Source organism: Tigriopus californicus, chromosome 7 (assembly GCF_007210705.1).
Source record: "Tigriopus californicus strain San Diego chromosome 7, Tcal_SD_v2.1, whole genome shotgun sequence".
NCBI classification, from domain to species: domain Eukaryota; kingdom Metazoa; phylum Arthropoda; class Copepoda; order Harpacticoida; family Harpacticidae; genus Tigriopus; species Tigriopus californicus.
The window spans coordinates 9,239,440-9,267,042 of NC_081446.1; the positions used below are offsets into that span (position 1 = coordinate 9,239,440).

Here is a 27,603-nt window from a genome sequence, read left to right on the forward strand (position 1 = left end):
TCAAAAAACTCGCCTCTGATGAGATAAATCTGCCTGTGAAGTAAGCTTCCAAACCAGTACTGCCAAGTTTGATCCCCGGGTGACTTTTTTTAGGTCAAGTGTAGTCGCATTTTCTGACCCAAAAAACAAAACTATGCACACTGATTTGAAATTTTGCGGCGAAGGCAGATTGATCACATATTGATCGAATATTAGTTAAGGGAAGGAAAAGTATGGCGCCCTAATTTTGGTGTCTGCTATATTAGTCCTTTACATTGAGTGGAGGAGGCGCCCTCTGCTTCGTTTAGGTGTGGACAAACAAACAAAGAAACAAAAGAATGCGCTACAAGATGACAGACTTGATCCAAAGAATATTAAATGGGGAATTGCTTGCCCCAGGACTGCGACACAACGAATAAGCCACCAACTCATCTAGGAGAAGTTTCAAATCCTCTAGGGGTAAAATTACGAACAATTATGACAGGTCAAAAGAACACTTCTGTATTCATCATTTCCAACGAAATAGTTCTAGGAAAAGCACAGTTTCACAAGTTTAAGTTGAATAATTTTAAGAACATTAGTTTTGCTTAACTTTCCTTTACCTTTTTCTTAGCACAATTTGATGGAAAAAGAAAAGTCGCTGGTATGCTGCAAGTTTACAATATATGGCTCTCCGTTTATTCCTATTTGAATGTTAAAAGTGTTTGTAACCTTACCCTTGTAGAATTTAAAAAGGTCCCTCAGAAGGTTGGTTGGTGTATTTATGGTGTCATACATATTAGAGCGTATTCTTGTGTTTCTGCGTTTGTTTGTCCCCAGCGAGAGGAGGGAGAGGAGAAGGAAAACTACTAGTGCTGGGGCGAGTCCGGACTCGAGTCCGAGTGCACCCGAGTTTGGAGGAATTGGCCTGACTTGAGAATTTTAGAAAGGACTCGTCAAACGAAATTATTGATTTTTCCGTTGAATTTCACACGATGAGTCTTTTTGCTTGACCTGACTGTAGCAAATAACTCGAGTAAAAAAATCAGTGGACTCGCCTCAGCACTAAAAACTACCATAGAGAAAGAGCCTAAGCTAACATCGTAGGCTCCAACAAAATATGTTGTTTCCACGTCGAGAAGAATTTCTAGAAGAATGACGGTTCGGATGTGCGAAAGAGCTGAAGCGAGCCATTGGGTAGAAAACTGGTTAGTAAAACCATCTCGAATTTCTGCTCAATATACGAACAAGATTTTTTTTGTATGAGTCAAGGCCATGACCAACGCACACTGCGAGCTTATTAAATCTTCATAATTAGAAGAGTTTTTGAACAAAATTCAAGCAAATGTCTTGTTTGGAGTGGCTTAGACACCATATATCAAACAAGGCTCAATATCCAAATATTGTTTGTTCGAATAAGCCGATTATTTGAAGCAATCTAAGCCTGATGCAGGCTGGTTAGGCATGTTGTCTATCTTTTGGCTTCCCTGAATAACAAAAGCCGCTGATTTTTTTCCTGCAGTTTCAATCACTTCACATTCCTTATACAGTAGTAGGGATGAGTTTCTTTATTTTTTTGGCTTTGGGGTGCTAGGTCGTAGCCTTGTCTCCTCCGCCTAATCGAATCAGAATCTCAGCTTTTTCAATGGAAGAACCACAGGAAGGGCTGCCAACTGCAGCGAAAGACGGGTATATAAACAAAGGCAAAAGATTAAAAACAACTTTTGAAGCATCCTTATTCCCAAAAAGGCAGGGTTACGATTTGGAACTCAATTAAGTGGTTTTTTTATTTCTCTTGTCATGGAGAAAAACCATGTAATCCCTTAAACAACCAAGTATATGACCTAACTAACACCAATTCTTCAAATTTGGGTAGTATATTGATAAACTGAAAGCTTTTTCTCCTATACTTCGGTTTCGGCTTGGCCCGAAAATGGTGATTGAAACTAAAAGCTGACAGATTGAAATTTGAAGTTTCTTTTTTCTAGGCATATCAGACAGGTATTTTGTGATTTTCGTTATGTATCTCTTTCCAGATGACAATAGTTTATTACTCCTTCATACTATCTGCTTCGGCTTGGCTTTAGATCGATTGCTTTTTGGGACCATGGAAGGGCTCAGAGTACTCATGAAAAGTTTCTGGGTTTCCTCTCTAAGAAAAAGTGCAGGAATGTGAAAAAATTGAAGGATTATGAAGCAGTTACTTTTACGAGCTTTGATTTCAACCCAATTTGGTACCGGATTGTCATTCTTGTCCTGGTTATTGGTACAACCGTTCAATTCCCTTAATTCATGCCATTTCCATTGGTTTTGAGCCTTTTTCCAAGAATCAGACTTGACTGCTTTTGACTGACTGAAGTCCTTACCGGAATAAAGTCCGGTGAACGCTTCAGAAATTGCATGACTCCATTCAGCAGTACTCGATTTGTGCACTCTCAAATTGAGAGTTAACGGCTACCGAGAATTTTGCCTTGAGGCCATCTTTAATCAAATTAGCGCACCTTATACCGGTTTAGAGGAAAAGCTTGTGTCCTGATCAATGGTTTCAAAGCCAAAACACACAGTTGCTATTGATTTTGGCGGCTTACATAGGGATCAATAGGTTTATCCTGACATTTTTCATGAGATGGTTTTTGGGCGCAAATTTCGTTTCATATATAAATCTTGAGATTTTTTTTAAACTCAATGTTATGCTTGAGGCTGGAAAACGAACTGGAACTTCAATTTGTAGCGTATTAAATGTAAACCTCCAACATAGAAACATGTATTCAAAACGTGAAGAAGCCATGGATAAAAAGTGCATTGACATTTTTTTCAAGTCTTGTCTACTTTACAGGCAAAACTTACTTCCCATATAGTAATGTGAAGCAATTGAGTGGATTACCTTGGTGCATTTTCATTTGAATAGAGTTCAATATTTGATATCCCAATGCTTCACAGTATCAAGAGGATAAATTAGGGAATTGGGGGTTGATGTTTTAAAAATTGTCAAGGGAAATTGCATTACCAAAAGGGGGTATTGTTAAAAGCCAGAAAAAGACGCGAAAGGTGATGTTTGGATCCGCATTTGCTATCGACGCTAAGGTCTGCTCTTTTTTCATCCGCCTCAGGAGTCGGAAACAGAAACAAGTCCTTTGTAGCCTTGTAAAACGTCACCTATCGGAGCATATTCGAGATCCAAGGAGAAAGATAGAACATAAGCAAGGGTTGTTGCAGCAGTAGTAGCACTAGTGGCAATGGCTGGGCTTGTAGCTTTACTATCGTGCTAGAATGTGGTGCCAGTCATAATGGCACGAGATCGACCGACCAGAGCAGCGTTAACAGGATCGCCAGGACGAAAGTGAAGGAGATTGGGAGAATGTGGCCTAGAGGAGGATTCTTTTTTCATTTTTCCAACCATTCAGCACTTGTCTCGCACTTGTCCTAGTCTGCCACTTACGTTGGTGTACCTACTTTCGTGTCGAACAGACCCATACTACTTTACCTCGACATACAGGCTATGCCAATGTGAATGAAGAACCATAGGTGAGGGCCGAGGATGTTGGGAAGAGTGTAGATACTTGTACTACTACGTACGAGTGGAGGAAAGAAGACATGGCAAATTCACGCGCACAATCGCCAAGCTAGTATAACCATACGTACACACGAATGCTTAGTCGCCGCCGTGGTCGTCGTCGTCGTGGATAGATAGATACGAAGATAGATAGATGGATGGAGAGGTGGAAGGTAGGAAACGAAATTGGTCGGTTGACCTTGACCCCAATGGTTGGATTGGTTGGCGGATGGATGACGCTGGCAAAGTGGAAATCCTTGTGGTGGCATTGATTCCAATGAATGATCCGACGCGGACACCCCTGTTCAAGTAAGAGCGAAGCGAACTCGATCGATTTTTGACATTCGACCCTCTTCATTCACCATGCCAAGAGAGTTTAGGTCGTCCGTCTAACAAGTTGCCTTAGTATTAAAGTAAATCTCTCTCTCTCTCTCTCTCTCTCTCTCTCTCTCACTCACGTTTCTCATACAAACTGTACACATACACACACGGGTTTGGATGGAAGCATGCACGCGAAAAAGTGCACGTGGTTTGATGGTTGCCATCCCTCGTCTTGGTTGCAACCACCACTCATCCGTCGTGGTGAAACAAACCCAATCACTTTTAATTCTCAAAGCTCAAACACGGATGTCAGCATTCTCAGGCCGATCCAGTCAGTCCACCAACTCTCTCAGTCACTCAGTAAGCCAGTCAGTCACTCGTTCTCACACATACACACACACGAGCATGCATGCACACTCACCATTGCGGTGGCATTTGCTGCAGGTCGTGTGGGGAGAAAAAAAGACACACACACACACTCACGCAGTTATCCATTTCGTGGTTTCCTTGTGGCGATTTGTCTCCGAATGATCAATGGGGTATTAGGTATAAGCCTGGCCGGACACTGGCTAAATGAGCCATTTGAACCGGAATCAGCTTGCACCATTTCGAAATTGGCCAAGGCGGTTAAACACGAATCGCTCTCTAAGCTGCACAATGTGTTGTACTGTAAGAAATACTCGTACTCGTACGTCCAAGTCAGTGCTTCGTCCAATGTACGTATGAGCGCGTGACTGATTCTCTCCTTGCCATAAATTGATTGTTTTAACGAAGAAAACGCAGGAATTGATTTGGAAATGGCTATTTGGCAATCTCTTGGAGAAGTTGGAAAAGTCATCTGGAGGGAGAAAAGCCGATAGAATTACATAGATGCACAATTAGAGCCAGTCAAAGAGTGTGTATGTGTGTGTGTGTGTGTGTGTGTGTGTTTAGAAAGACACATTATTCATACGGTGGACACTGAAACAATACTGTGCATGCTGATCTTCTACCCAGGCTATGAGTGAGCCATTTCCAGGAAGATCTCAAAAGAGTCTGCAGTTGGTCATGAATCATGGAGCTGTGGAGCAATACACGGAAGAATGGTTGAAAGAAGAAAAGCTCAACCTGCTGAGTACTCTAAAGGTCTAGCGACTTTCAGAACTTGATAAAAAGAAAACTCTCACTAAAGTCGTCTCAGGTCAACAAAGTTTCGTCATCTAACTAAAAGAGAGCTTTTGTCAGGAAATCCTTTTTTGCCATTGCTCATCGCGAAGACATCGAAATGAATATGGTTTTCTTTCTCAGTTCATGACGAGAGTTATTTTCCAAGAGAGATCAAGGGATTCATGCTCCTTAAACGAAGCGGCTGGGCACCATCAAATCCATTAGCAAATTCCAAAGCTCTTTCATATACCTAGAGGTTTGCAAATGTGAATGAAGATGGTGTACCCCGAGAAAGGTACTCTGCAACTTGATTAACTTTTTTGAGGGCGCACAGTATTCCAAGACAAATGAAGGGGATATCTTGTTAAATTCACTACGCAAGGTCCCTCCGTCTACCTTAGATATATGTTGTGACCACACGTGAAAAAATGCTCGGATCCTTATTTCAAGGACGTTTCAAGGTAAAATTTAATCTAGTAGAGACGCCTCGTAAGGAACTGCTGTGGGGTATGAACACTTCTAAAAGAAGCAGATGAGATAGAAACAAGTTGAGCAAACACATGTTGATGAATTGTACCAACGGTTGCCTTTAGATAAAACTTGAAAAGGATCCCGTTTTGTGTGGAGCCGATATCGCTTAGCTTTCCTCTCGATCGTGATCATCATGCGGTTCTCAGCATAAGAAAAGCCTTCAAAACTCGACCTAGAAAGAATGATATTGAAGAAAAGAAACAAAATGTCAAAGCAACCAATGTCTACAAAGAGCATTTTCCTCGGATTTCAAAACCGATTGTCTTGTTCAGTTTCTTTTATCGCCATGGATATCTGTTGGATTGAACCAGAAAAAAGACAGAAACCTTCAGCGCACAACCAACCAAACATAAACAAATCTTTTAATTAATCAATCAACCAACCAACCGATGAGCCAATCAAGCTATCTGTCAATCTATCAGTCGGTGCATGTTTTACAACATCCACATAATAATATCCTCCTCAAATTCCTGGGAAAAGGCGAAAAGTCCTTCCTATGTAGAGTGAAATACCTCTCTATGGATTCATTCTCATCGATGAAAACTGTCGGTGTTCATGAGAGTGCATTTTGTTGGTTGGCTTGCAATGAACTTGAACAAAAATGTGCTTCGTTTTCGTTCTGCCGAATCAAAATATAAGCCAGCCATGATCATGAAAATTGATATTAGACCGCAGTGAAATGTGTCAATGTTAAGTATGGTATGTCAAATAACTTTGCTCGTTTCCACTGGAAGAATCGCGGTAAGAGTTTCGCAAAGGTCAAGTTGAAATGCAAGTGCTCTTGAGTTGATACGAAGAAGACAAGACAGTACAAAAACTTGGGTGAATCGTGCACCAAGTTTATCAGAGTGGTTAAATGGTAACGAGTTAGTTTATTGTCATGTTTAGTTCTTTGAGTACTTGTCAAGTAAATGAATTCAAAATTGAGTTCATTACTAAGAACACAAGTTTTATTGATTGTAATAACACTTAAGCCGACTTGATCTGATTCTACAAAAAATATCCCAAATCGGGCAATGCTCAGCAAAAAGATCGTAAGGGATCCAGGGGATAAGATATTTGGATGAAATGTAGACGTTTTTCTTGAAGGGTGACTTTAAGACTTGTCCAATTTTGACCCCATATTAGCATAGTAAATGAATAACTGAGGATCGTTAACTGTGGATTGATGGATGTGGATCGATAATCAACCGATATCATAGGATAACACGTGTTGAGGAAGTTTGGTATTTAGCATGGCTGAAGTTCCTAATACGAATAGGGCAAGAAGCTCCGTGAAAATTAAGTTCATTGATCCTAAATTCCACGAAGGGGGACAATTAAGGAAGGTTGAAGCACAAAAAACAACTTACACGTGTTTGCATGAGAATGCATTACATAGGAAGTAACGAAAAGTAATTCGCACACACATCAACCAATGGTGTACATTCGCCTATGCACTCAGTTTTTGGGAATACGGCTTCAAAGGAGCCGTCAAGGCAAGCACTCACTCAGGTTGACACACAAAGTTGCCATGATTTTCATTGTCCGAGTTGCACTTGATTCTTGACTATTATTTCAGTATTACTCCAGAGATCATTAACTAAACTACGTAGGAATTGGCTGACAAAATTAAATGTTTTCAAATACCTGAAACACGGGTAAGTTGTACCTGATCTATTGGTCTGCTCAGAGAAAGCGAATCAAAATTGAAATCATACCTACTGCATAGTGGGCGGTTCTTCCATTGTGAGTCGTTCAGCAACGCTCCTTTTCTCCTCATTGCTAATCGACTTTCAGAATTCTTTGGGCTAGCAGGGCATCATCATCCATTTACCCGACGAGTTTTCCATCCTTGTGAGGAGCCGGGATGATCCATTTAAGGTCTATTCAAGTCTTGGTCTCCCAATCAGAACATTAATGCATGAATGAATGCCATTCAAACAGACAGTTGGGTCTGATTTCACATCACCCTTGTTTTGTTCCATCTGGTTTTTTTTTCGAAAGTGCTTCAATTGGGTTTTAACAATTTGAGACATCCAGCGAACGAGACATGTTCATGATTGTTAACTCAATTCGCGATTGCCATGCCCCTCTACATATGGTTCCAATTGGTAAATTCGGACCATATGATAATGCTGCATCTACGGTAGGTATATCGCAAGTACTTATTGCTCCGTTATTGGAGACTTCTGCCTTGAAATGATTCGATTCCCAAAAATCAAGGGCATGGTTTTTGTTACTCTACGGTGTACCGTACGAGGCTTTGAAAAAAAAGATGAAGGATAAATCACATGAATTGATAGTCATATTGTATATAACATTACAGAGAGCCGTAACCAAATGGCTCTAAAAATTATTTTTGTCATCAGGATTTGGGTACTTGAATAAAGAATAGCGCAAGGATGTGTGTCAAAGAATACGTCCAGGGGTTGGTTATCATGTATTTCGAAATATTCAAATGTTTGAGATTTCCATCCACCCACATGGTAATTGTTACAAAGGATACCGTCTTCGTACGTACTATATAGGAGATTTCAACGAACGGGACTGATGACGTCGATAGGTTCTTCACATCCTCTTGAAGGAAGGAACTTTCTGAAGAAAGTTCTCATGTAAATACATCCATCCTTTGTTGCTCGAAATGTGAAAGTAGTCCACGAGGAAGTAGCCAAAGAAACAACACATTCAGTCTGACAATTATGATTGCAGCCATCCGTAATTGGAGGCTATCAATTGCAGCATGCTCATCTCGTCGGCACTCTAGCATTGAGCAATTTCATCTCTAGGCAGATGTGTTTGAATGAATACTACCACAATGAAGCATCCTCTTCTCGAAAGTAGTTTGAGTGTGTGAAGTGATTCCTCGTTCTCGGATCTACTACATATGTGTGTGTGAGAGAGAGAGAGAGAGCAAGTGCCACGTCGTGGCTAACTTCTCGAGTCCCTTGCCTCCTTCCCTTCAGTACTATTCCCGTCTTTTCTGTCGATGTATCCTTCCATTCAGTCCGTCAGTAAGACAGTCAGTCTGCTAGTAAAGGTAAATCTGACGAGGACACTTCTAGTTTTGCCGTCATGTGTGTTGAGAAGGGCTTCAGCTGCCGGACATGCATACCTATTTTGCTGTCCACCCGTAGTGTTGTGCTACTAGCTAGCCGTGGATAAGAAATTCTGAGTCGTCTTGGAGGACTTGGAGGAAATTAGAGTCCGAAAATCAGATGAACCTAGAACCTATTGGTCGGGAAAGGGGAAAATGGCCTCTTTTTTATTTCCCCTTCTTGGTCGAGCGGAATAAACGAAGCAAGGTTAGACATTAGTCAGGATCTGAAACTGAATGTTAGTGAGCTATTGTCCGTGGTTTGTACCACTTACACTCACACCTTCCAAGTAGTTAGAGTGCATACATGCTTACCTTTACCTACTACAGCGTACATACAAGTATGCATGTGTTCCTCTTTCTCTACCAATGAGATCGAGAGTGAAGCAAGTTCTTCTACGGCTTGCCTGAAACCTGATTAAAAAAATCAGTGAGAGTGACTTCTTCTTCTCCTTCTTCGACTTCTTCATCGACTTCTTCTTTTTCGAGAACGTAAAGATTGAACGAGGTCTTTTCGTTGCCTCGATCGGCTAGCTCTTCCTTAGTGGTACTGCAGTGTGCCTTCATTGCTGTAGGAGGATTGTGTGAATTCCATGGAGGCGGATGCAGGTAAAACTACAGTGGTATTAGTAGTTCAGTAGTACAAGCACTTCATCTTTCTACCGGTACTCCGAGACAACATCATGCAGGTTTTTTTCTCTCCCTCTTCAGGAGGTAGGCATGTATGCCAATGGTATGTGTGCCATGTGAGCGAGCGTGTGAGAGAACGAAAGAGAGGGAAGAGAGAGAGAGGGTGGTGTCGGCGACAGGACATGAATTTCTATTCCAAAAGAGTCTATAGGTACTGACTGCTCCATGGCTTGTCCATTTTCCCTCACCTGTTTGCGAGCAAGACATATGTACAAGTAAAGATAGATCCCACGTCCATCGAGCTCCAGGCATGCCAACCAGCCCACCAATGTATGTGTGTTCTTGTATGAGAGTGCGTGTGAGTAAGTGTTGGGCATCCACAGGATCCTTCTTCAGCTTCCACGCGTTCAATGTTCCCTTGGTACAACTGCTGCCACCAACGACTGACGACTTGAGCAACCTTCCAACCATCGACAACTCCTACACCCGAGGACTGGGACCACTGCTACTCCCATCATCGCTACAACCAGCTCTACTATTCTAAGGGGGGGGGGTTCTTCTTGACCGATTTGGCTCGGGATTGCACCAAGCCAGAGCTCAGGTAGTAGATTTCCCTCTCATCGATATCTATGTGTGGCCTGAACCGGAGGACAAGAATCAGTCGAAGGAGAGACTTTCGGCATAATTTTACCCGCGCTCTAGGTTTTTCAAGAAGCCAAGTTAGGTCACCTTGTGTTATCGTAGAATTTCTCTTGGATTGGAACGTCATTCCGTCTCCGAACGATCTCGAGATCAGAGCATATTCTAGTCTCTGGGACTTTTCTGTGTATGTATCCAACAACCAATCATCTCTTACTACAACTACTACCACTACTACTGTCAAGTCACAAGATACTTCAAGTCTGTGCTCTTGTGATGGTGTTATAGTTATCATTCGTCTACTTCTGGCTATTGTTGGTTGTTGCTGCTGTTGTTGTTGATCTTAAAACTACAACTGCAAGATATTGTTCAACAACAACTGCCTTAGTTAGCTTTGGAGTGCTTCGATCATTTCTATTACTCAGAGCCCCAGAAAGTCTCTTCTCTTGCTCTTAAGATCGAAAGTGTGTGTTCACTCAGAGTAGCCCAAAGTGCCTCCTTAAGTGCTCTAACGAAGCGAATGTTTGTCTTGAAGTGGCCTAACCACGACGACATCAGTATAATCTGGCTTGGGAACAGAACAACAATCCCGCCAAAAGCAACCTCAACGTACTTCAGGAACCGCCACTACGAGCAAGCCTTTAAAGCCTCTTTCTATTGTTTCATTGCAGAACTCCTTCCCATCTTCTAACCCCTCCCCACTCAGTGCAAAAATGAAGTCTGTCGTCTACGGAACCGCCGCCGTTGTGGCCACATGCATTGCTTCCGCTTATGCTACAGAAGAGCCCGCCAATCCCATGATCTCCTTGGGTATGGAGTTTTTGGCCAGAGCTGCTTCCACATCTGAAGTGCTTACTCTTAACATCCCCAACCTCATCGGACTCCTGATCCTGAAGGCTATCCTGGTTGGAATCGGTGTCTTTGCCGTTGGAGGTGGTGGTGGTATTAACGGTCGCTCAGACGATGATGGGTTCCCCATCAAGCAATCTGACATTACCGGTGGCATGTGCTTCATGATGTTCACCGCCGGAGATTTGGACAAACTCTCGTGCATCCAACGTACCGCCTGCGAAGACCCCAAGACTGCCAGCGACTACTTGACCGCCGGAAAGATGTGGCAGAAGTTGAACTCTTACATGAAGTAAGTTCATCATAAAGATAGAAAGTAAAAGTCATTTGATCAAGGCCCTAGCTAGGCGCATACTAGTCAGCAATCAGAGGCAGCTGGCAGCAAAGAGTAGCACAGCAGACAGTACATACATAGGTGGGCGTCGGCAGTCAGCACCCTTGGCAACGTCCGTCCGTGGTCTGTCCGTCACCTTAAGGGAGGTGACTGTAAGATCTACCATTGGTAGATTTCGTCCGCAACACGCACACCCACACACCTCATTATAATTCTCTTCACAAAATTCATGCTGNACTAGTCAGCAATCAGAGGCAGCTGGCAGCAAAGAGTAGCACAGCAGACAGTACATACATAGGTGGGCGTCGGCAGTCAGCACCCTTGGCAACGTTCCTCCGTGGTCTGTCCGTCACCTTTATGGTGAACTAAATATGCCTCGAACTGTCCCTGACTACCAATTTGCCACACTTACACTGAGCAATCAATCCAGCAAATGACCGAACAAGCGAAAGAGCGAAAGAGCAAAGTAGACCAAGTAGACAGAGCATTAATCGAACAACGAAATAACACGTGGATTACTTTGCTTTTTCTCTAGGGTTATCCCCTTCGATCGTGAATACTACGACATCATGGTTGCCGTCCAAACCGCTGTTGATCATTCCCTGAAGGGAGGTGACTGTAAGATCTACCATTGGTAGATTTCGTCCGCAACACGCACACCCACACACCTCATTATAATTCTCTTCACAAAATTCATGCTGAAGCAAGGAAGGGGAGCGACATCATCATCATCAACAACAACACCAACAGCAAAACCATTGTAACCATCATCATCATCATCATCATCACCACCAACAACAACAACACCAACCGCATTGTCATCAATACTTTTTATCGTCATCATCATCGTGATCTGCCAAGCAAAACAAGAAGTATACAAGAAGAAGAAAATAACGACGGGCCACGAAGACAAAAGTCCTCGTCCAAAAGGATTTTCCTAGCCTTCAACACACTTACGACAAACGTACTTGGTTGGAGTGGAAGGCACAAACTCCATCGACCTAGTTCCGAGCGGCTCCACCAAAATCCCGTCTGTTCGCTCTTCCTTCTTCCCCTCAAACCGAAATCAGGAGAAACGGTGGCCGATAGCGCAACTCCCCTCTACAAACTGCTACTTCTATCTTCTCCTGCTCCCCTGCTGCTGCTGCTGCTGCTGCTAGCGTCGCATGCTGGAACATGCATGCCGTTTCCATCATCTTGTAACCAACCATCCCAACCATCATACCAATTCTCGGCGTTAGGATAGCTAGGACGCCAAGTCACATGTGTTTGACTTCCAACTGGCTTGAGAATCACTTGATTGGAATGTATGAAAGAAAACCTGGAGCAGCAGCATGGACGGGAGGGAGGCCAAGAACCGCACATGGTCCCTACAGAAGTGTGTGCGAGGAGTGTCTAGATGTGTGACAGGATAGACGTTTCTCTTTTTCCACTGCCTTTCATTACCTCGACTGACGACTGACTCGCGCCACTGCCAGTACTGCTACCACCACGACCAAACCACCTCTAGAACCAACATCCCTAGCAAATCCAAGGCGACCAAGGGGATCAAGCACCTATCGCATCGCATACCTGTGGACTTCCACATCCTTCTCCTCATTTTCCTTTGCTGCTACAACCACAACCAACTACGACCATCACTACTACTTTGGCCCCGGTGTGGCGTGGCCTCCTGCCATCCATCTCAAGGACCCATGCCTCCGCAGCCAAGTGGCGCTTAAAGCCACGAGAATAGCATTATCCACCACGTATGCTAGCCGCTCTATTCATCACCTCAACCAACCAAGTCGTCCATCACAGATGGCGTGCCAAGATTTTTTGACTTTCTATAAGTCGACGAACTGCAGCGCGCCGCTGTCTTTGCAACCTCCAATCGCCTCCGTTATCATCCTGAAGAAGAAAAAGAATGATGACGGTGGGATTGCCGAGGGGAACAGTCCTTAAGGCCGTCGTTACTTTGAAGACACCAAAGTGACCACGGCTTTAGTTCCAAACTCAACAACTTTTCAAAAAACACACAAACACAAATCGGTCCAACTTCGGCTCGGTCATGCACTACTTGAATGGCCGTGTACCGAATGGGCTCATCATCCGAAGACTAGTATATACTATGTATGACCTTTCGTCTTCATTTAGTAACCTTTCTCCTAAATGATTTTCTCGATCCTCTCAGTCGATCATGATAACCAGTTGCTATTGTTAGAAGTCATGTAAATAGGATCAAAAGAACAACAAAAACCACCCACCTACAACAACCATTTGAAACCTTCTTGGAACTTTCTCTTTTCGACATCGGAAAAAGCGTCCAAGAAAAGTTCCTGCTAGAGACCTACTACCACTATCTAAGGCCGAACAATTCACAAACATAATTATTGACTGTGGAGACTTATAATGTTTAAGCTCGTGCCAAATAAAATAAACGTGTCGATTTCCAAACGAAAAAAAAATGATTGCTGGGCTCCTTCTTTTCTTTTCTAACAGCCAGAAGGAACCATGCGTGGATAGTAAGAATAGCGTGGATGGATTGCTCTTGTTTTGTTTTTATGATACTAGATCGATTTAGATTGATTATACCATTAGTTGATCATTTTCAGCAAAGTTGAATTGCTCTAACGTTGAAAGTTTATTCGACTTCGTTATATATAGTATATTCAAATCAGAAAGAAGGGAAGTGTTACAAGGTGATATGAGCCGCTTGTCGAAGTTCCGCATCCTTATCCTTGAAATGTAAATCCGGAACCAGGATGAAGTATTTGTACATAGCTTCGGTGAAGCGTCGTTTATACAAATGCGGGGATATCACAGTGGGTGTTTTCCCAGAGCCACCCAAGATTCCGCTTGATTTGACCAAGGTCTCGATTTTCTTATCCCAAGTGAATGCTCGAATGTAGTCAATGATCCCCAAGAATAAGGTGTTCCGTTTACTATCCAATCCGACCAATAGCGAATAATCCATGATGCCATGTGAAGCCAGAAAATGTGTGTCAAATTCGATGGCGCGTAGGAGGCATTCCTTGGACGTCCAAGACACATAGAGCGGTCGCTCACAAGCCAATTTCAACAGGTTTTCATCCAGCAGAACCAGACTGCTGTCCGCCTTCTGACCACTCGTCTCGGCCATTCGATTTCGAATGGATCCCTTGAGATCATAGCTCTCTGTAATGGAATGCCCGTAGAAGAGATTTTCCATAACCAAAACGTCTTGCTTCAAGGACGACCCAGAAACGCCATTCTTGAAACCGAGCCGATAAACTCCCACAATTTTGGCCAAAAGCGTGGTTGGCTTCTCTGACTCGAGCATTTTGTTCATGAAGTCAAAGTATTTCTGAGCGAGGCCTTGAAACGATTGAAACTCGAACCTGGACATTTGCTTCAAGATGAAGCGATCATCACGCGTCTTATAGAACGTCAAGCCGGATTTCCCACCTTTAGCCTCCCAAGGAAAGCATCTTTTTAAGGATTCCACGTAGTTCTCGCAAGAGGAGCCAAATAGCGCGTCCCGGAGTTGGTGAAATTCTTTGGCGAAGTAGGCACAACAGTAGAAGCGACACGACAGATCCTCGAATTGGAGGTCAAAATCCACGACCTCGCCGCTGGCTTGCTCCATGTACTGAAGATAGTCGGCTAGAAAATTCACCAGAAACATTAGAACTAGAAATACTTCCAGCACATGAACAATGGATAGCAGGAAAGAACCTTGACACGGTGGGGCCGCAAGACACAGACTATTGAAAACCATTCTAGGGCACAAACATATGGTTTCCGGATGGAATAAGAATCGCCCGGGCTTTTACTAATCTAACCATTATTTCTAGTATTATCATCATCATCATCATCATAATCCTCATCGTCGTCGACAACATCCAGATTTCCTTTTTACGTCGGTTTCTGGCACCACTAAGAGATTCCTTTTCGATAATAGCCGCGCATGGTCAAGAAACCACTTTTTCTCGTCCACCCCAAACTCTCACGGCCCCAAGCCATTTTCAAAAGTAGTACAGTACACTCGACACACGCACTCGATGGAAGGAAGGAAGGATGGATGGATGTAGGCCGGACGAGGGGCAATGCAAAATACCTTCCAAAGTTTTCAAGGAGTGTTCTATCCAATAGCTTGGAAGTAGGCTCGTCTAGTCTATAACCTTGGCAAGCATATCAATGGTGTCTGGGGAGGAGCAATCATTTTTTGTCTTTGAAGTATGCAAATCATTGAGCACTTGATACCATGGACTTTTATAAGAAAGTAGAATTGACTTCTAGTGCTTCTCTAGACAAGGCTAGGTGAGTTTGAATCAACTTTCAGTGAGTTTGTTTTGGCCTACACTCCTTGTCAGGGCAAGATGCATGGACTAGTCCTCATCCACACTTCTGCTTTTTTGCCGCGGTGGCTCTGTGAAAGTTGCCCATCATCTGACGACAGACCGAAGGACTAGAAAAATGTGTCTCATTGATGTCCACTGGTTCTCGTGTTAGATTGCTCTTTTTTCTTAAATATCCGGCGAATCGTTGAAGGAAAAAGAATCAAGGATCAGATGGTTTACCATAAACATAAGTAGGCCAGAGATTGGAGAAAGATACCCTCTCGAAATTAACTCAGTGGGGAGGCGGTTTAGTTGACCTCCAACTCTCGAAATGGAGGGTAACCTTCAACCTAATTCGAAACGAGTTTATGGGGAAATATTTGTGAATGCCTACCTGAGGTCAGGGTATATGCGATTAGACTGGACGGCTCCGTCTCATTCACGGCAAATGTTTGGCCTGAAGTAATACGATAATGCCAGAATGTCTTCGGTGGGTACACAAATCTAAAGGCAGGATGATGTTCGTTCGTAGAATCACGGTTTTGCCATTCTCCCGACATGTCGTCATCTTGGCCTTTAGCAGCGGTAGCATCCAATTTTGATAGCAAGCTTTTGTTGGGAAATAGCTTGTGCCATTCGTCAACACCTTCCAATATGAATTTCTCGGCCTTGAAGAGCATTTCATGACAGGTTCGGAATTCAAGAGCTTCAAGCTGAGAGTTGATGGTTCGCTGTAATTCACGATAGGACCCGAATTGTTGGTCGTAGAGGCCACGTAGTTCTCGGACCAGGAGTGCTCCTCCGTTGTTCTTGGAGGAGGACACTTCCAGGGCAAGGATGTCTTCAAACATTTTGCTGTAAACTGCCGTTCCAAACAACGACAGACATTTGACATCCCGTTCCAACGAGGTGGGATCAAATGTCGGGCTGGGCACACTGATCTGGGTGGTGGGAAGATCCAACTCAAACGGATGAATCGTATCGTATTGGAATGTGATCAAGGAGTTGCGAAGCGAGAAGCAAGTGATTTGCTCTCGATTCAACAAGTGCGGACAACCATCACTTCGGATCAGATTGGAGTTATGGAACAAGCAAAGCAGGAACATGGCAAATGAATATTGACTGGCCAAGTGATCCAAGGGTCGGATCGTGCTTACTTTCTGACATTGGGGACAAAATTTCCACACAAGGATCTGCTGGTTGTCGTTTGCCTCTCCTTGGGTAAAAATCACTTGGCGGTCGATGTCTTGCACACACATGGTCACACAACCAGCACTGTGACAGAACCGTCGGACATGGCTCTTCATTGGGGTCTCACAGACCTTGTTAGGGCAATGGTACTCGTCGGAAAAACAAAATGCCTCCAGAAACATTCCCAAGGGAATGTCATTGGGGCCATACATTTGCATATGGACTATCCATGGCAAAATACAATAATACGGAGCCGCTCTCGAAATAGACGAATAACTGGAGAACAAGACAGGAAATGATCTCAACGGCTTCTTGGCTCCCCAAAGGGTCAATGGAAGATTCAAATCCTTTTCGATGTAGCCCTTATTTTCGTTCAGTTTAGAGGGAACGGTAACATGCTTGATATTTGCCCGGAAATCCGCCAGAAGAGACATTTGCTTCGATTTGGTGCTAGGTGCTGTGATCGTCTGACTCAAAAATGTGGGGAGGTGTCTCGGTTTCTCTGGAACGTCAACCATTTTGACAACTGGCACCTCCAATATGTCAATTTTGTCTGCAACTTCGCTTGTTCCATTATCCTGTTGAACACCCGACACAGTGTAGGACTGATCATCGTTACACAATCGTAATTGATCAACCTTCGATATGTTGACAAAGGGACTGAAAAGGCCAGTGTCATGAGTGGGGATATCATTTGGATGAAACACTTCCAAGGCCGCACTTTGGCTCATTAGCAAAGCATGCTCACATTTACAATTTCGCTGAACCAATAACAGTCTATGCAGTAGAACTTTGACAATCACATTCTGATCTACAGGACCGTGAAGGATGACACAAGCTCCTCGATCCGGAGGGCTACCTTCAAGATGGACCAAATGCTTGAATTTACCATTCGGGAATTGGTACTTGATCACTTGGAACAATGCACAAGTTTTCAAAACGACCTGTTGCCCCGAGAGAAATGTACCCGTGAATGAGCGAAGGGCGATGTCAAACAAGCGAAGGATTCTGTGGAGCACTTGAAGCTTCACATTGACAAGCACAGAGACGTTATTTTGATGCAATATGTCTTGGACCGGTTTGCAAATGGAATTCTCGACCATTATGACATCGGGCTTTAAAGCCATTATGGTATCCGTTATCTTTCTTACATATTCGGTCTCGAGCAAACTCAACCGATCTAAACTGATAAATCGCTCCTCGTTCCGTTGAAGAGCAATGGACCCTTTCACCATGAGGATCTTGGCATTTTTGATGTGAGTCGCCATGCCCTTACGAGTGACGTTGTTAGTAAAGCTCACACCGTTCTTGACTCGGATTGAGCAAACATCGGAGGGCACATTTTTAATCTTGATGTGTTTTCGAATGTCCATGGCATCCATGCGGATTCTATGATCAAGGGCTATTGTGTTTACAATTTCATCCACAACTTCTGGGATCAATTCCAACCAGACGGGGTCCAAGTTTCTCCGTTCGACTTCCATGTGGAGCAAAGACTGTGCATAATCATCGTAAACTGACATAATTGAATGATGAGGATCTGTCATTCGAGTGCCAGAACTGGCTCTGGTGCGGGAACTCTGCCACATCAACTTGATGTTGGGATTCAAGAGTTGAAGTGGCCTTTCTCCCTTCTTCTCTTGGGATGATCCAGGACCAACTTCCAGAGCTGGCTGTTCTTTGAAATGAATGTGTTGGTGATTCACATCCGTAGGCGTAGTAGTATCATCCATATTCTGCAACCAATCTGGACTCTGAATATCCGATGGTAGACTCTCTCGATGTTGATTGATTTTGGACACCATATACGGCTCTGAGGGGTTGAAGGAAGTCGAACAGAGGGGAGACGTGAGCAACTCCAAGGTAAGCATGAGCTGACACAGGCTTTTCGCTTGGTTTTCGGCCAAGGTTGCGTCTTGGATCAGTAGCCAATTCACGATCTCCCCGCCAAGGACCACTCTAAAGTACGCCTTCCCGTCAAAAATCCGAGTTCCAAACTCCATACCTTCTCGGCTCATCTTGCTCACAAGCATCTCCAATCGCTTGGGATTTTGCAACAATGTGTTGGATTCTAGTGGTGTGGAATCATCATAATGATGCTTCTGAGCCTCGAGATCATGACCCATCAGATGATCAGTGGGCGAAGAAGCAGTGGTGCCAGCCTCTTGGGCGTTTTCGCCTTTGATCAAAGCATTACGAAAGAACTGATTACAGAAAACGCACACTCGTAAATTTCCTGAAAAAGAAAGTAAATGAGCGATCAAAACATTTGTGGATCCAAAGTCTTTTATTATCTATATCTTGGATCTATTTTTCTGCTAATTCAATGCTCGAAACAGAAAACACTATCATACTCTGTCTGCAAAAAGAGTCAACACTACTAAACGATCTTTCGGCCCAAGGAAGAGAAAGATTATAGAGAGGACGTGTGAAAAAATCACGTGAAACATATTTAAGAATAGATTACATGATGTCATGATGAGTGTACTAAAATGACCCTTTTTCTATTCATTGTACTTGCGCAATTCCAAAATCATTGTTCGAAACTGCGTGTCTCTCCTTATGACAGCTATTTATTGCAATTCATTGCATCATAATACTCCTTGCTTGCTAACGATAGATACAAGCTGGATTCTTCGATGATCAGCTTACCCCTCTCGTCTCACTAGTGAAACGACTGCCACAATGGTTCAAAGTCTTATTGAATTCTAGCAGAAATATCCAAGCAAATCTGGTTAACTATTAGCCATATGAGCGTCAAATTTGAGCCAGAATTCAATAAATCAATCACATCAAAATTACTTCTTATGGTTTTTACAAGGAAGAAGACTGTTAAGTTGGATATTGCGCATTTCTCTCAATACTTGATAAGTTTTGTTTGACCACCGTGGTGAGACGGGTGAGACGAGAGGAGACGACCGAATCCAAGAATCCAGCTACAGGTGGACGGGGACAACTTAAGAAATAAGATTAAATTAACCTCTCAGGGGTTCTGCGGTTAAATAACCTGAAAAAAAAACCAATAGAACTTAATTCGAACATCCTCCAAATAAAAGCACGTGTGTGTGTTTCTCATACCTTTGCATCCAACAATTTCGCCCGCGATCGTGTTGTCGCAACATTTGGAACAGAATATCTGCCCGCACACCCGACAATGATGTCTCCGCTTGAAGGTGGTGAACTTAGCCCCACATTCGTAACATTCCACGGACACGGCATCCGGCATCCAGTGGGACGGGGCTTCCATGCCCAATTTCTGAGAAAACCAACCTCGGAAATTGGCCATAGTCTCGAAATGGGCCTCGCTCTGCTCGGATCAGTGGAGAATCATCCGAGATTCACCAACTTCAATTGGGGGGACAAGCAGGACGACGCTGTGATCAAAGGTCATTTACCTCTAGGAGTAAGTTAGCCATAATTTGGGGGAGGGAGAGAGGCTGGGTGAGAGGGAATGGAAGAGGGTTTGGAAAAGATGTCAAAGACGTGAATCTGACAGTCTGACAGGTCCGAAGCCTTAACTCCTTGGGCAAGTGTAAATTGTACCACAAAACAGCTGTTTGTTGTTTTGAAAGTGTAGTGTCTCCGTAAACACAAAGTACAAAAGTTCCAGGGAACACCTTTTCAGTCATTCTCGAAACTTGATTCAGACCATTTACATTCTTGAAAACTGTGAGTATAACATTATGAACATCATGAGGAAAAGAAACAACTCCAAGATGTCGTACATAATTTCCAGGACATCGCAGGAACGATTTTCAAGAGGGTCATAAGATGTATGAGATTCCACGACTCAACCCTATCAATCCCCAACCAGCTTTTATGGAATCCCAATCTTCGAGTTTGGTCACGATATTCCAAAAATATGGACTGTGAACTGGCTTGCCGCCAAATCGGCCTGCTCTTGGTCAGGTCTACTCTGAGCCTCTTTTTGAAAAACCGTAGCAATATAAGAAACTTAGATCTCCTTAAGTAAAGGCAAGTTATGTTTTCTCGATTACCGGTGAGGTGTTCGTTTCAATGTTCTGTTGTCAATCAAAAGCTTAGCAGGCCGAAAATTCAAATCTTGTTCATTGATTACCACATAACTTTGACCACATCTCCCGAATACCCTGAACTGGATTTCGGCCAAAATTTGGACAAGTTCATCTCTTCGACAAGTTCTTGTGAATGGCTAATTTTGAATGAAGTGAATGTTTCAGGAGACACGAAATTGAATGATTTTGGTTAGAAAACCTCTGCCAACATTTATGTTTCATTAGGAAAGCTTTAAGGCCTTTGGCACAAGGCCTGTGTCAGTGTGTATTTCGCAAAGAGTTTGTCTCAATTTGACGGATCCTTACCATGGATTACATTGCCATATTAAATACCTTTTAAAAATGAAAGCCAGCCAGGTTGAGAAAAAGTTCGCTAGCGATTATCCTTCTTTTCATAAACTCTATGATTTTAACTCCAAAGGAAAGCCTTGCAAAAAAATTCCAAAATGTCAACATGCCGGGTTACGAGCAGTCTGATGTCATATTGATAAACCTGAAAACTTTAAAGTGTGCAAAAACAAAATCCTTATTTTGCTGGCCGCTAACAATCAGAAAACGATAATGAACAATAAAACGACGATAACAAGTGCTACACGCTAATTTTGTTGTCACTTCCGTTATTGTTGCAAGAATTTTCAGCGAGAACATCAAATGTTAAGTAGAAACAAGACAGTTGAGTAAGTATATTACAAAAAAAAATACAAAAACACTATAAAAACATATTAATAACCATATGAACGAGCTCATGGCAGGCCGATGGGTCTTTAGCCGAGTCCAAAATGTCTGGCACAATTTCTTTTTCTGTTTCCGGGGCAAAATCTGTTTGCGTGGTGACTGAAAGGGTGACTGGATAATGAAATTCCGGCTCCTCGTTATCGTTGTTGTCCATTGAAATGTGCCGAGACGACGCTAATGAGATTGGGGTACCCTCTTGCATTTCGATCCCAAGGGCAGCCACATTTGTGCAGAAGTCCTGGGCACAATTGTCTTGCTTACGCTCGTATGTGTTTTCTTTCAAGCTGTCCACTTGATCTTTCAAGAGTTTGGTTTCCTCCAAGATGTATTGTAATCCAGCCTCTTGTTGAGCAAATTTGATAAGAAGATCTTCAACTTGTCTTAGCCGTAAGTCAAATGAGCCAGTACCCCCTTGAGAATCTGGCTTAGCTGCACTTTGAAGGGTAACTTTTAGCAATGACACATCATCCTTGACCTCTTTTGTTTCTTCCAAGGCAAACTGAAAAAATGATTAGCTTCATGTTAATGAATTGGCGAGTTTTGTAGCCTTTAAACCATTCAGTGATTGTAAGTCCTTTAAAAAAGGAGTAAGAACCAATCTGTATTTATCTACGCGAGAAGTAAAAGAAATTCAAGGGAATATGTCGTCCGGCACCCTGATTTTGGGCATTTCAAAGGGGGAAAATTTATACAAACATCACGGCCAGTTGCACTGTGTTCCACTTGAAACGAAGAAAAATGGTTTTTTTTTTTGGGTGCAGTTCTGTCATCACCGTAACATCTTGGCTCAATATAAGAATACTGGTCGCTTCAACTAGCCAGCAAATTGAAATAAATGGCAAATTGAACCTATGCATGGTGAAGGTTGGCTGGACATGTCTGTAGTTTTCCTCCATGGAACGACGTCAGTTGCTTTTTCCATTCACTTCTTCCCTAGTGTATTTGATAAGAAGCGAAGTTTAAATAATCTCACCTGAACTGATTCTCGTATGGTGGACATTTCCTTAATTTTATCGGACATTCCCGTAATAACTGACTGAATGGAGCGGAAGGACGAATCTAATCTGGAGATTTCATCTATGATTAGATTGACTTCCTGCTCGTGAGGATTCATCTTTGTCTCGTGGCCTTCGATCTTGGAACCCAATGCTGAGATACGATTAAAAAGATCCTCATTTTCGTTTACCAGTGAATCTCTCTCTTCCTCAGTTAGACGAACTTTTGCTTCCAGATCATGGCACCGCTGAATTAGAGTATCCAGCTGATCCTGAAATAAGAACAACGCATTTTGACAGCCCTGTAACACTAATTATCCAGCCTTGGCGAATCCCATTTCCATAGTTTGGGTAAATTTGTTGGAATGATTCTATATTGACACCTTGAAACCATTGGTCACGAATGCAAATCTCTGAAGGATTACCACTTAACATCAGAAAATCTGATCCGATCGGGCTGTTTCATCTACGGGTAAAACTTCAACATTCTTGAATCAAACCTGAGCCCAATTTTTTAGAGCCAAGGAGTGAATCTTAGATCTAGAAAAGGTCGTACTAAACTAAATAAGTTGACCTTTTCTCGATCTAAGGTTCACTCCTTGGCTTAAAAAACTGGGCTTCGAAGCATGGCCATTTAGATATGATTAGATACCTTATGAATGTCCAGTACTAAGTTTCTCAACAATCTCTATGAATTACATTTCATCATGAATTTTTGACTTATAGAACGCTTATTTGTATCTTGTTTACATCTCACTAAAACTGAAGTTGCATTTTCAATAAAAATTCGCACTTTTTGGGCAGACTCGCACGCATTACTTCCTTAATCTTATGCCGCAACCTGGGGAGGGAGTTCCAAGTACTGAGTAGTTAATGAGGGAGTTAATGATCAAGGAACTAAAAAAATGCCCATGCATAAAGCTATGAACGAGTTGAAGATTCAAAATTGACACGGATCTCATGTTAACTAGATCTAGGTCTGATTCCCAAGCTTTGTTTAACAGAAAAGAAGAAATACCAGCTATGTCGAATTTCGATCTTAACTTGTAAATCACATTTCTTTCACATTCGTTGGCAACCTTCATCCACGGAGGGTGCTGGGACTATTGAACTTGTTCCAAGTACATTGGAAATGAAAAAAAGAAGGGCTGGGCTAGAGCTCTAGACTAGGCAAAAGGCATACTATTTTTCTTTCACCCGGTTTTCTGAATTCGGCCGCGATCTTACCTATTTTTCTGACTCTTGCATTTCTGAATAATTCTGAAACGTTTATTTACATTATTCCTTGGTTTGTTGGTTTCAATGGACCTCTATAAAGAAGCTCACTCATATCCAACGGGCACGAATCTCTGTAATCTAGTGGCATTGTGCGTATTTGGGGGTGTGATTTCTAAAACTCTGGATATCTCAAGATGCCATCAAGTCCGTTGTGAAAGTTTAGTAAAGGTGGTGTCTTTGTCACTTAAAATGCCTCTTAAGGAGCCAACCAAACAAAAAGGTTACATACTCTCGTTCTAAATTTTACTCTAAACCCAGACCAAACATTAATGGATTAAATTTGTGATCGTTTGGATAGTTTTAATCTACCCTATTTTATCCTCCAATACTTGAGCAATTGTCCAATTCCAATAGATCACCCCCACCCTCTTTTCTTTATCTTTTATTTCCTGAATCATAGCCTTAAGACTTGCTCTCGATCTTAGCTTAACGATCTATGAATGACTATTTAACTTAGGTATACAACCAATTCGTCTTTATTGATTAAAACTGAAAGGATTAACTTACCATGCTCTAGGCATAATTTAGAGGCAGTGGGGATAATGTAGTGTGTGCAAGCACAGATTCGTGTGGATGTGTTCAATTGCTGTCTTTGCTGCCTGCTACTTGGATGTAGGACGGATGGATGGAAGCTTGAAAATCTTGTTTGGGGTGCAGTTTGGCGTTATGTGCAGAGTCCTGTCCAGGGTGGCGAGTAGCGACATGGATCGTGATCCAGGCTGGTCTAAGATGACTCAACCATTACAATCACGTTCGGGGAAATTTGAGGAAGAAGAAGTAGGTCCCAAATCTTGGGGGCTTTTAGCCATCATTGAAGTCTGCATGGTGGGATCTATGACGACAGAGTAGCACTTTTTGAATAACTTAAACCGTCTGCACTACATTGGAGGTTATCATAATTTCCACTCTCGTCTCCCTTCCTGCTACACTGAGATAGTTTGGTTTGAGCTGAGGATTGTCCAATCAATCAAATACCCTTTGGGTGAGAAAGAATGTGAAAAATGTGGCTGGGAGACACAACGCTTCTACCAGCAGTTGTGCTGGGGCGAGTCCTTTAATTTTTTGACTTTTTGACGGATTCTAGTCTTTTACTAAAGCTAGGTCAAGCAAAAAAGACTCGACTTCCAAAATTCTAAGAAAAATATTTTTCTTTTGAAGAGCCCGGACTCTTAAAGGCTCAAATACGGCAAATTTCTCCAAAATCAAGTAAAAGACTAGAGTGCACTCGGATTCGAGTCGGACTCGCTTCTACACTAACTAGCAGTGTGGAGATGCTGTTTTTGTCAGATTATTTCTTTAGTTTGATTTTGTATTGGATAAAAGATGTGAGATGCGCCATTATGAAGAAAAGAAAGTGTTTTCATTATATAAACATATTTATAGAAATAGCTATATCAGAAACTTGACAAAGAGCTCAGGAGTGATAGATCTTACCTATTGTAGGTATTTTTCTTTGAAAAACTTGTTTACGCATTGTGGCACAAATGTTAGACCACTAACAATTTTAAGAGTCCTATCAAATCCCACAAAGGATAGTGACCAGCACTTATACAAACACTTCTGAATCCAAATGAAACTGAAACAGGGGCTTGTTATCAATTGTATGCCAGATAGAGCAACAAATGTTAGCAATCATTACTTGCCATCAATTTGTACGAGCAAAGATTTGTATTTTTTATTTTTGTAGTTTTTTTATTATTGGTGAAAGATTAAAAAAAAAACTACAATTTTCCTAAACTCTCTTCGTATCAGATCAAAACTTGCTAATGTTTTGACTAACATAAATATACACGAACACGTTAAATACAGTATGATAGGATTATGAAAACCCCAAAACCCAACTGAAAAACTCACGTAATCTTTAATCTTTTTCCTCAGGCTGAATTGCGCAAGAGATACCATGTCAAAATCAGTTATAGTTCGGAAATAGGAGACCACAGCTCCAATGAAAGGATGATCAAATATCTAAAAGTATACGCTTTAATGGTAAGATACTAGGCTCTTGGAATTCCATAATTTTTACGAGCATTTAGTACCTTGTTATATTTCCGTCACGTACGTCTCCTACAAGACATATTTTTGAAAGCATTGCCATTTTTTCGGTTGGAGCCTACCCACAGTGTCTACAATGTTTGAAATATTAGGTGGTGTTGGCAAAATCGTCCAGAGCATGATTGAGAGGTACCAGTGTTGTAAGGTCCCAGGGCTCTGAACATGCCAGAATACCTCTCAAAACATGCTAGAATACCTCAAAACATGCCAGATTCAAACCAGAATATGCCAAAAAACATGCCAGAACGAAACAACAAATAACATCTCATATTCGGACATTTAAGCAAGCGCTGGTACCAGCAAACAAACTTGCCTGCCAATGCCAGTGATGCAAAATTGGCGTTTCGCACTGGTTTTAAAGAAGCTGACCTTTCTTCATACAGCAGTATGAAAGAAGGGTCAGCTTCTCAAAAACACGTTTCAAGCTCCAAACTTGCATCGCTGACACTGGTACCAGCAAACAAAGGAACCTGCCAGAGCTTGCCTAAATGTCCCTATACTGGGTGGGTTCAGACCAAGGTTCAAACACTGGGTACCAGCGATAAGAAAAATCGAGATTGATCGAATTTCTGCCACTTTCTGCCACAATTGGCTGAAAATGGCAAAAAATGGCAGAAGTTGTTGGAAGGTGGTCAAAAACGGCCGCCAGTGGTTAGAATGGCCGATCTTGATTCTAAAAGATGTCAAAGACAAGAAGGATTATATGGGTTGGATAAGTTTTTCAAGTGTCCTTTTGCTACCAAGCATTTGATATAGCATTGGCTGAAATGCAAATGTTCCTCAAATATTGATATTTATACTGTTTGATGGTTGATTGAATTGATAACAGCATCCATAGACCACTTGCAGTATCCAAGGCCTAGCCACACACTCATATTATTTTTCACACTCATCAAAATGGTTACTGAATACAATATAACTTTTTTTAAATGCAATTGTCGTCATTTTGACTCTAAAAAGTTTAGGTCAAATGGCATCCCTGACTCCAATTGATTGTCGTGGCAAAATTCAAACTTGATCACATCCCAACGTGTCAAAACCACATACAGGTAGGCTTAAAAATTAACGGAAGTAATCGTAAATACTAAAAAAAGATGATTTAGAATAATACAAAGAATTCTATTTTCTGCCATTTTTTGCCACTTATTTTGGACCAATTTCTACCATTTTCTGCCACCAATTTCTGCCAGGTGGTAGAAAATGGCTTTTTATAATTTCTCATCCCTGCCGGGTACACTTTATAGATCAATATGAACGCTCTCATAGTGGCTAGAGATTCCTACTTTGGGAGTTATTATTGAACGAAAAGTTGTTTGTTTTGGCATTATTTGAAATCCCTCATGTGCCCACGGTTTGGAGGCACCCTGTATGCGATTTCTATGACCCAGGGGAAAAAAATAGCGTTCAGCAGACAGTCTAAAAATAATTAAGTAAATCTAGAAAACCAAAACTGTTTTTCTTGAAAACGCGTCAAAATTTAAGAAAATGTTTTTTTTGAAATAATTCAATCAAAAGTTTTAGATATGTAAAAAATCAGTTTATTAATCAATTGTTGTTCATTTGGGCAAATACCGCACATGGCTTCTTTTAATAGAAGGTGTCTAGTGATGTCAGGACAAATTTTGGGAGGTCACTGGGGCACTTTTCAATAGAGAAGAAGTATGAAAAAGCCAAGATACAAAGCGCAATTTTAAACAAATAGTTTTTTTCTTAGGTTTCAAAAAGTCTTTTGCATAACATAGAAAGTTCTAACGTAGGAAGATGAAGTACAAAGACAGCGTTTTCGCCTAAAAAGTATTTTTAGGGTCTAATCAACTTTTTGAGATCTAATTGCCCTTTTCCAGCTTTTTTTGCCGTTTTCACACATTTCGTCCATTTTTCACATTTGTCCACTTTTGGTTGAACGTTCCTGCTTCCTTCAACGCAACAAGACCAAACAAAGCCAAGGACACTAAAGCAAGGAAACGCCACCTTTTTGTG

The 27,603-nt window shown here is 42.1% G+C and overlaps 3 protein-coding genes across 5 annotated transcripts; 1 reads left to right on the plus strand and 2 right to left on the minus strand.

The window, feature by feature from the left end:
• Positions 1-9,516: 9,516 nt before the first annotated feature.
• On the plus strand, positions 9,517-13,293 carry LOC131883221 (uncharacterized). Its single transcript, XM_059230632.1, has 3 exons — positions 9,517-10,041; positions 10,526-10,995; positions 11,573-13,293. Exons 2-3 carry the CDS (start codon positions 10,568-10,570, stop codon positions 11,673-11,675), a joined length of 531 nt encoding a protein of 176 aa, XP_059086615.1. The 5' UTR covers positions 9,517-10,041; positions 10,526-10,567; the 3' UTR covers positions 11,676-13,293.
• Positions 13,294-13,636: 343 nt separating this feature from the next.
• On the minus strand, positions 13,637-19,960 carry LOC131883220 (putative 1-phosphatidylinositol 3-phosphate 5-kinase). Of its 3 annotated transcripts, XM_059230631.1 has the most exons (5): positions 19,608-19,960; positions 19,510-19,536; positions 15,733-18,765; positions 14,464-14,661; positions 13,637-14,193 (listed from the first exon to the last, which is right to left on the minus strand). In XM_059230631.1, exons 1-5 carry the CDS (start codon positions 19,813-19,815, stop codon positions 13,712-13,714), a joined length of 3,948 nt encoding a protein of 1,315 aa, XP_059086614.1. In that variant the 5' UTR covers positions 19,816-19,960; the 3' UTR covers positions 13,637-13,711. The 3 variants fall into 3 exon arrangements, with proteins under 3 accessions (XP_059086614.1, XP_059086611.1, XP_059086613.1); XM_059230628.1 differs by having other exon boundaries at positions 13,670-14,661; XM_059230630.1 differs by lacking the exon at positions 19,510-19,536 and having other exon boundaries at positions 13,670-14,661.
• A 1,257-nt stretch (positions 19,961-21,217) lies between these two features.
• Positions 21,218-24,415, minus strand: LOC131883241 (protein Hook homolog 1-like). The gene is made up of 3 exons (XM_059230669.1): positions 24,079-24,415; positions 22,272-22,565; positions 21,218-21,797 (listed from the first exon to the last, which is right to left on the minus strand). The coding sequence occupies exons 1-3, from the start codon at positions 24,079-24,081 to the stop codon at positions 21,273-21,275; spliced, it is 822 nt and encodes a 273-aa protein (XP_059086652.1). The 5' UTR covers positions 24,082-24,415; the 3' UTR covers positions 21,218-21,272.
• Positions 24,416-27,603: the final 3,188 nt, after the last annotated feature.

Coding starts and splice junctions, on each gene's coding strand:
- LOC131883221 (XM_059230632.1), top strand. CDS start 10,568: ATGAAGTCTGTCGTCTACGGAACCGCCGCCGTTGTGGCCACATGCATT. Junction 10,996..11,572: donor AAGTTGAACTCTTACATGAA/GTAAGTTCATCA, acceptor CTTTTTCTCTAG/GGTTATCCCCTTCGATCGTG.
- LOC131883220 (XM_059230628.1), bottom strand. CDS start 19,815: ATGGCCAATTTCCGAGGTTGGTTTTCTCAGAAATTGGGCATGGAAGCC. Junction 18,766..19,509: donor AACCGCAGAACCCCTGAGAG/GTTAATTTAATC, acceptor TTTCTTTTTCAG/GAAATTTACGAGTGTGCGTT. Junction 14,662..15,732: donor CGCATATACCCTGACCTCAG/GTAGGCATTCAC, acceptor TGAATTTTCTAG/CCGACTATCTTCAGTACATG.
- LOC131883241 (XM_059230669.1), bottom strand. Junction 21,798..22,271: donor CCATACGAGAATCAGTTCAG/GTGAGATTATTT, acceptor TCATTTTTTCAG/TTTGCCTTGGAAGAAACAAA.